General features: G+C 60.8%; 1 protein-coding gene across 1 annotated transcript in view; it reads left to right on the forward strand.

The window, feature by feature from the left end:
- Window positions 1–7,920, forward strand: part of SPTBN4 (spectrin beta, non-erythrocytic 4) — a 29,313-nt gene extending 21,393 nt beyond the window's left edge. Inside the window, exons 22-37 of the mRNA XM_015813867.2 lie at window positions 155–244; window positions 561–839; window positions 1,186–1,316; window positions 1,390–1,594; window positions 1,914–2,291; window positions 2,395–2,639; window positions 2,742–2,880; window positions 3,677–3,761; window positions 4,102–4,298; window positions 4,407–4,969; window positions 5,305–5,374; window positions 5,410–5,426; window positions 5,459–5,743; window positions 7,338–7,511; window positions 7,633–7,675; window positions 7,759–7,920. Of these exons, the coding sequence (XP_015669353.2) occupies window positions 155–244; window positions 561–839; window positions 1,186–1,316; window positions 1,390–1,594; window positions 1,914–2,291; window positions 2,395–2,639; window positions 2,742–2,880; window positions 3,677–3,761; window positions 4,102–4,298; window positions 4,407–4,969; window positions 5,305–5,374; window positions 5,410–5,426; window positions 5,459–5,743; window positions 7,338–7,511; window positions 7,633–7,675; window positions 7,759–7,920 (3,063 nt within the window). The remainder of the gene's footprint in view (window positions 1–154; window positions 245–560; window positions 840–1,185; window positions 1,317–1,389; window positions 1,595–1,913; window positions 2,292–2,394; window positions 2,640–2,741; window positions 2,881–3,676; window positions 3,762–4,101; window positions 4,299–4,406; window positions 4,970–5,304; window positions 5,375–5,409; window positions 5,427–5,458; window positions 5,744–7,337; window positions 7,512–7,632; window positions 7,676–7,758) is intronic.
- Window positions 7,921–8,607: the final 687 nt, after the last annotated feature.

The raw sequence follows: 8,607 nt of genomic DNA on the forward strand, positions 1-8,607 counted from the left end.
CCCCCCCCCCCCGGCCAAAGGGCAGCCAAGAGAAGTGATGCATAGAGGATCCCACGCTGTCTCCACACTGGCCCTTGGTGGTGCGGAGCTGCCAGCTGGCCACGTGGCTCATGTTGCTTTCAGGGCCTCAGTTTTGCCCTTGCTTTCCCTTTAGGTCTGGGTGCAGGACCGCCTCCCATTGGCCAGGCTGAAAGACCGCGGGAGCAACCTACAGAGTGTCCAGCAGCTGATCAAGAAGAACCAGGTGAGCAGGAGAGGGGGGCCAGTCCGAAACTTTGTGGGCAACCCTGACAAGAGAGGGGCCTTGGGCAAAAGCCTGCTTGGCTCTGAAGCCAACCCAGAAAGTGGCATTGCTTTGGAGAGCCGCGCTGGCGTGGCTGAGCTTCTGGGTGCCAGCCCGAAGCCCCTTCCCCCATAACTCAAACGGAGAGTCAGCGGTGGTGGCAAAGGATGGTCCTTAACCCCCTCCCCATCCTCAAGGCTGGACCTGGCAGCCAAGCTCCACTCTGGCTGGATGCTGAGTGCATCCCCCCCCCAAAATGCTCTGTCTCTGACACCAGAACCTGCGCCGTGAGATCCAGGTGCACAAACCCCGAGTAGATGAGGTGCTGGCGCGAGCCGGCAGCATTGCCTCCATCCAGAGCCCTGAGGTGGACACAGTGCGGCTTCTGTGGGAGAAGCTCTCCGAGCTGTGGGGCGCCCTCCAGGAGGAGACTGAGCAGCGGCAGCAGCTGCTGGACGCCACCTACCAAGTGGAGCAGTACTTCTTTGACGTTGGGGAGGTGGAAGCCTGGCTGAGCGAGCAGGAGCTCTTCATGATGACCGACGAGAAGGGCAAGGTGAGCCTCCCCTCTGCCCTGGCCGGGGGCTGCCTAGAGCAAAGCAGGGGGAGTGGCCAGCCAGCCACCGGAAGGGGTCTGCTGGCTGGGGAGCAGCTCCCCTTCCCAGGCTGTCCCTTGAGCAGCCAAAGCTGCCACTCTCCTCCTCAGACCACTCTGGGGATCCTGTGCAGGCCTGGCCCTTCTGGCTTTTGGCTGCCCGGATCCAGAGTTGGCCAGAAGAGAGGCGCTTGGGGAAAGCCGCCTTCTCCAGCTGCAGATCCGAGGACACCAACTTGCAGAACGGACCAGCAGGGCAAGAGGGGAGAAGGGGCCCACACTCCCCTCCCTGGAACCCTTTTTCCAGGATGAGCAGAGCACGCTGCAGCTGCTGAAGAAGCATCTGATGGCCGAACAGACAGTGGAGAACTACGCGGAGACCATCGCCCAGCTGTCGCGGCAGTGCCGGTCCCTCCTGGAGCTGGGCCACGCAGACAGGTGGGGCCCTGCTCTCCCCACCCCTCGCCTACTCCCCTTGCCGGCCACGCTGACCAGCTTGTGTCCTTGTCAGCGAGCAGGTCAGCCGGAGGCAGTCCCAGGTGGACCGGCTCTACGTCTCCCTGAAGGACTTGGTGGAGGAGCGTAAGGCCAGCCTGGAGCAGCAGTACTGGCTCTACCAGCTCCACCGCGAGGTGGACGAGATGGAGCACTGGATTGCTGAGAAGGAGGTGGTGGCTGGCTCACCCGAACTGGGGCAGGACTTCGAGCACGTGACCGTGAGAAAGGGCAAATGGCCAACGGCCCAGAAGCGGGAGGGAGGCCCTGCCCAGGGGATGCCAGCGCCCACCAAAAGCTGGTTTCTTAAGAAATGGGATGCTCGGTGGGGCTGAGACGTGCTTTGCCCACGCCTAGGAAATGCTCTCCAGCCCTGTGCTGGCTCCAGAACCAAAGGGGAAGCAGGGGAATTAACAACTGGCAAGGAAAAGGAAACATTGAGAACTGCATGTCCAGAATGCAGAAAGCAAGGAGGTTTTCGGCCACTGTTGCACAAGACACACCTGTGTGTCCACATAGCTCTCTCTTTGTTTTGCACAGTTGCTGCAGGAGAAGTTTACCGAGTTTGCCAGCGAGACAGGCACTATTGGCAACGAGCGGATCTTGGCCATCAACCAGATGGTGGATGAGCTGATTGAGTACGGGCACGCAGATGCTGCCATCATTGCTGAGTGGAAGGATGGGGTGAACGAGGCCTGGGCGGACTTGCTGGAGCTGATCGAGACCAGGGCGCAGATGCTGGCTGCCTCCCACGAGCTGCACAAGTTCTTCAACGATTGCAAGGATGTCCTGTCCCAAATTGAGGAGAAGAAGCAGCGCCTACCCGCGATTGCGGCCCGGGAGTGCAAAACCTCAGCTGGGACTCTGCAAAGGATGCTCAAGTCCTTTGAGCATGACATCCAGGTGCTGGTGGCCCAGGTAAGTGGGAAGGGAACGGTGCTCAGGGAACGCTCACCCCGGGGGGCGAGCGAGCTGACTGGTAGGATAATATCTTCCTGTTCTGGGGGGGAACGGACGGCAGGTACGGCAACTGCAGGAGGTGGCAGCCCAACTGCAGACGGTGTACGCGGGTGAGAATGCCGACGCCATCGCCACCAAGGAGCAGGAGGTGATGCGTTCCTGGAAAGAGTTGTTAAGCTTGTGCGAAGATTGCCGGCTGCAGGTCACCACCACGGCCGATAAGATCCGCTTCCTGAATTTAGTGCGGGACCTCGTTTCCTGGATGGACATCATCCTCTGCCAGATTGGTGCTGTCGAAAAGCCCAGGTACTGCTGAGGGTGGGGAGAGCAGCCCTGGCCTGCCGTCCTCTGAAGGAGCAGTGCCTCCTCATGGCCCGTCCACTCTCCCCATGCCATCTTTGTGCGCAGGGACGTGTCCACGGTGGAGGTACTGATGAGCGACCACCAAGGCCTGAAGGGTGAAATTGAGGCTCGCAGCAAGTCCATCTCCACCTGCGTTGACCTGGGCAAGACTCTGGTGCTGAACAGAAGCCCGGCCTCCGAGGAGGTGAGTCTCACCCAGGGCCCATTGCAGGGCCGAGGGTAGACGGGTAGGCCCACGGCGTGGGGGACTGGAGGACTCCCCAGGTCTGGCACCTGGAGTGCTCCGGGGATTTAGCATGCGGGGCTCACTTGGTTGCTGAGGCTGATGGTTCTGGAAGGACACCAATTGATTTGTCAGAGGGTTTCCCCAAATCCATCGTTGCATGCAGGTCTTTAATCTGCATGAGGAAGCTCTGCAGGGAGGAAACAGCTGGTGGGGCGGATCAGCTACTCTGGACTTGCTGCGGTTGAGTGGGGGGAACCTGGAGCCAGGTTCATTCTCTGTCGGGTGGGAGGGGGGAGATGTTGCATGGCGTTCCCCTTCCAGAGCCTCCCACGAAACCTCTGGGGGAGCGAGAAGACTGTTGCTGATGGCGCTCCCCTGGCGAGATCCAGGAGCCAGAGAGCATTCCTCTGCGCATGAGCAGACTGCCTTTGCTCTTGCTGATTTCAGCGGGAAGCAGAGGTGAGCAGAGGTGCCTCCAGGGCTGCTGTGGAAAGCAGAGCAGAGCAGAGCAGAGCAGAGAGCTTCCGGGGCCGGCAGGCAGGCCAGCCAGCCTTCGGGTTTCCAGCCTTTGCCCTGCCCGGCGCCAGAGAGAGCCGAGGATATTCTGGGTCTGGGAGCAGAGGGGCTTAGGCGAGTGCCCAGCTTCAGGCACTGAGCAAAGGCAGAGCTTTCCCAGACTGCGACGGGGATCCTGGAAGGTTCAAAATTGCGCCCTCTCCCTCTCCCAGCCAGGCTTCTCTTGCTTGCAATGCAGATCAAGCTCCACCTGGAGAAGCTGAGGACCAAGAAGAAGGAGATGGTGGACAAGTGGGATCAGCACTGGGAGTGGCTGCAGCAAAGTAAGCCCGCTTGGCCCAGCCCTCCTCCCAGGGGTAGAGGCAAAGGGGGCAGTCAGGGCACGGGACCACCGGACGAGCAGTGGTGGCTGGAGCCGCAGCTTGGAGGGTGGCAGCAAGCGTCCTCGTTCTCAGTGGCCACCTCTGGAGTGGTGCATGCCCAGCTGGCCCGAGACAGAGAGAACGCTCAGCACATGTGGACAAGGACAGCCCCTGCTGGATCCAGGTTGGGCATTGCTCAGCTGCCCTACCTCTGAGCTTCCTGCCACAGGCCGGGCAGCACCAGGGGGCTGGGCACATCCAGAGGAGCCTTTGCTCAGGGCTGTTCCTCCCTCCTTGGCAGTGCTGGAGGTGCACCAGTTTGCCCAGGAGGCCGTTGTGGCGGATGCCTGGCTGACCGCCCAGGAGCCCCTGCTAAGGAGCCGGGAGCTGGGCAACAGTGTGGATGAGGTGGAGCAGCTCATCCGGCGCCACGAAGCCTTCCGGAAAGCTGCTGCTGCTTGGGAGGAGCGCTTCAGCTCCCTGAGACGTCTCACCACCGTAAGAGTCCAGACTCGGGCCCCTTGCCCTGGGGGGAGTGGGCAGGGCAGGCTCAGCGTGGTGGGCGCACAAGACACTGGCCTCTCTCTTGTCTCGGCTACCCCTTAGATTGAGAAGCTGAAGGCCGAGCAAAGCAAGCAGCCACCCACCCCCCTCTTGGGCCGAAAGATCTTCCCGGATCCTGCCGAGCTGAGCAGCAAGGGTGCCTCCTTCCTGTGTCAGCCGCTCTTCGAGAAGGCCCATGCGCTGCTCAATGGACTAGAGCCGGAGTCCACTGAGGCCAAGGTGGCCTATGTCCGGCAGGAGCTGAAACCCGAGCGGCTGCAGCCCAAGATTGACTGCCTACAAGAGGGCCAGGGGGCTGCAGTGGAAGCCAAAGCCCAGGAGAAAGCAGGCGAGGCCAGCGTGGCTGTGGAGGAAGCCCTCAAAGCGGGTACTTTGAGCCGAGCTCCCGGGTCCTTGCTAGAACAGGGGGAGGCCAAGGTAAGCCGGCCAGACAGGCACCGGGAGCGCCAGGAGACTCGCCGATCACTGGAGCATCACGAGTCCACTGAGCAGGACGCACCCCGGCACGAGCCAGCTGAGCGCAAGAGGGAGAGACGAGACCGGAGGGCAGAGCGGCGGGAGTCCAGCGAGCAGGAGGCTCCACACGTGGACCCCAAAGCAGGCGGGTAGGTGCTGGTGCCTTGGACGGCAAGCATGAGGCCGCAGCTTGCCCCTTTCCGTGTGCAGGACTCCCACACAGGGAGACTCTGCTCAAGGGCTTGCAGAGCCCTTTGGCTGCAATTTCAGTCGGGGGAAAGGTTAATCTGGTAATAAAAGACAGATGAACCGGCAGCATTTCTAAGGCAGTGGGTCCTTTGGGAACTCAGAACTGGGGGCAGGCTGGGGCAGGCTGAAGTGTGGCAGCCACGTCCTCCAAACCGCCCGGTTCCTCCTCAGCCACATGACACTGCTGAGCTGGCTGCTGCCCGCTTCTGGCTGATCCTCCCTCTCTTGTCCACAGCAAAACCACCCTGGCTGACATCGTGGAGCAGCTTCAGGAGAAGGAATCGGGAGTGCTGGCCCCTGCCACGGTGAGTTCCCTTCCTTGGCAGCCCCCAGCACACAGCCCGCGGGTCCCTCCTTCCTTCATGGCTGTCGGGCCTTTCTCCCCTGCAGCCGCGGGAAAGAGAGTCTCCTGCCCGCCTGCCCAACGGCCTCGATGTGCTCCCGGAGAGGACGCCACGGCCAGACCGGCCCCGTGCCCGCGACAGACCGAAACCTCGCCGGAGGCCCCGTCCCAAAGATCCCAATGCACCACCGGGCGAAGCCCGGCGCTCGCGCTCTGCCCCTGCCCAGAGCAGCACCCCACCTCCGCCACCCCCCACACATACCGCCCAGCAGGAGGGCTACCTTCTCCGCAAGCTTGAGCTGGAGGGGCCAAGCAAGAAAGCCGCAAATAGGTGAGGCGGGGGGGGGTCTCCCAGCAAGATTGTGCTGCTTCGGGGGGGAGCGCAGTTCTGCAGCTGGATCTGACGCAGCAACAGCTGGCAGCTACCTTCACTCTGAGACCCAAGAGGGTGGCCTGGTTATGGGGCCGGGGCATTTGGGTGGCCATGTACGGCGGGCAGATGGGCTGGGCAAGCTGGTCAGTAGGAGGAGTTCATCGTCCTGGGACTTGGGGTTCTGGGGGGGGGGGGCAATTTCCTCTGAACTGCTAGAAGGACATCTGAGTTTGGGGTCCTGGACTAGAAGGGAGTGCTAGGGTGCCACAACATCCTGATTGAAAGGAAGTGTCCCTTAAACGGCCCAGAGCTTGACAAAGGTTGGAGTCTGTGAAGGAATTGAGGGTTAAAGTCCCAGAGAGACAAGAGGTGACCCTCCTGGCTTCCTCTGGTGAGCATCAAAGGCAGCCTTTGTTAGTCAGGTCCATATAATGATGAAAAGTCCCAGAATTCCTCAGTGCAGCAGTCTGAGAATTCTGGGAATGGAAGTCCCCACATTTGAAGAATACAATTTCGGAGACGCTGTTCCAAATGGTTTGGGAAAGGGGAACCTGAGGAAGCCATGAGAACAACAGCTGAGGTGAGAGGGACGGTGAGGATGAAGGAGCAGAAGAACAGGCTTGGGACCCTACTTGGGAGTGGAATTTCCGTCCCTAACTGAAGCGGTTATTAAGTGAAACATCATGTGGCCACACAGTTTAGCAATGGTGGTCTTAGTGAATACCTCAAGTTTCTCCTGCTTTGCACAAATGGCCTCCGCTTCGAGTCCCCCTGGCCAAGGTGCAGAGCCCCGTTTTCTGCCATTCCCTTCCCCCAAGCTGACCTTCCTCTTCCCCTCCCCTCCGACACCAGTTACCTCAAGCGATCCTAGTCTGCCCCTGGCTGGAGGGCTCTGCATGCCCCACGCATTCCTGCCCCACACAAACCGGCTCCTTGGCCGTCCAGCCCCAAGGGGGGAGCCATCCAGAGCGTGCTGCCCAGATGTCTCCACAAGGGAAGGGACCGGGGCCACAAACGCCAAGCACCCCTCCTGTTTCCATGGCGGTCTGAGACTGCTGGAATGGGAAGGCCTGCCGTGCCACGGGGCTTGGGGCTGGCTGGTACCAGTGAGCCCAGCAGAGGGCGAAGAAGAAAAGGTCAGCTGGGGACAGACCGGGGGGGGGGAAGCAATGAACGGAATGCAGCAGCCTCTTGCCCCTCAGCTCTGCAGGTGACCGAAGGCAGAGATGGGGGGGCAGAGAGGGAGGCCGGGGGAGCTGAAGCAGAGGCAGTTGGTGCAGGCCAGGAGAAAGCACTGCTGGATGCAGGGATGGCCATAAATGGGGGCCACTTACCAAGAGCCCTAATTCTGACCCTGTGACTGTGGCGCTGCTGTAGCGGTCGTAAGTAGGAGGACTGGTGGTAAATCCATTTTTTCAGTGCCAGCCTAGAATGGACCTTGGGCCCACCTGTGCTGAGGGAGAGGTTAGAGCCGATTTCCGATGTAAAGCCAGGGAGCTGCTGGGAGGATGGACGGATCCTGATAAAGCTTCTCCCCCTCCCCTTCTGGTAGATCTTGGATCAACCTTTACTGCGTGCTCAGCAAAGGGGAGCTGGGCTTCTACAAGGACTCCAAGGGCCGGGAATCTGGGAGCACCCACAGCAACGAGCCTCTGCTGAGCCTGCAAAGTGGCGGCGCGGAGGTGGCCAATGACTACAAGAAGAAGAAGAATGTGCTGAAGATCAAGTGAGTCTCCTCCCAGGGGGAGGTGTGTCTGAGCCAAAGATGCAGACCCCGTGGAGGGACTGGCAGGGTTGCCAGGAGGGGACCAAAACTGCTCCCCTATTGATGGGATTCTCCCTTGCAGGACCAACGACGGGGTTGAATTCCTCCTGCAAGCCAAGGATGAGGTACAGTCTTCCTCCCCTCCCCCCAGCCCCAGGGCACGGTGGGACCCCCCCTCACAGACCTGTAAGGACCCTTCCCTCCCCAGGAGGACATGAAGACCTGGCTGACGGCTCTGAGTTCATCTATTGCGGAGCACGGGGAGATCACCCGCTGGGGCCAGGCGCTGCTCACCACCTCCTCCACAGATGAAGGCCTCCCCAAGCGGGACACTGACAGAAGGTCCAGTACCTCTGGCAGGAAGAAATGAGGCAGCTGCCCCCCCCCAGCCCCTGCCCTTGAGGCTGGGAAGGAGAAGCAGGCAGGCCAACGTAGCCTTGGTGTGTGGAGAAGACTTTGGGGTGGCTGAGAGACTGCCCAGCAGGAGCTCTGCCAAGAAGGAGGGATGGGAGGGGACAACCTCTGTGAAGCAGATGCTGGACCTGTGTGGCTGGACAAAGAGCTTCTGCCTGCCCCATCTCTTCTGACTGCTAGGAGCTGAGAGGTGCCCTCAGCCTCGGGACAGAGTTTTGCCTTCCCCGTGAATGGCAACAGGAGACCAAGTGCCCCCGGACTTTCCCCACTCCTTTTTTATCTGTCCTGGCAGCCGGACAGAAGGATCCGGTCCACAAGGTTCCTTTTGCTCCTCTGTTCGGTGGTTACTGCAGCTCCCCAGAGGGGTCCCACCGGCTGACGAGCGCTGAGCCCAGCCAGCAGGGAGGAAGCCAAGCGATGGCAGAGGGGACTGCAGAGGCCGAGGAGTCGCATGGAGGAGGAACACCTCCTTCCAGCTTCACATCTCTCAGAAATGGTGCTACTGTGGGTGCCAAGGACGGTGTGTATGTGTGGTTCTCAGGGCTTGCTGCAGGCCCTTCTCTGCACGAGTCTCCTTACCCGCTCACCCCCCGCATTCATCTCACCTGGGTCACTCATGCAAGAGAACATCGCACCCACACCG

The sequence above is a fragment of the Protobothrops mucrosquamatus genome, unplaced genomic scaffold (genome assembly GCF_001527695.2).
Source record: "Protobothrops mucrosquamatus isolate PMUCROS unplaced genomic scaffold, P.Mucros_1.0 scaffold201, whole genome shotgun sequence".
NCBI lineage: Eukaryota > Metazoa > Chordata > Lepidosauria > Squamata > Viperidae > Protobothrops > Protobothrops mucrosquamatus.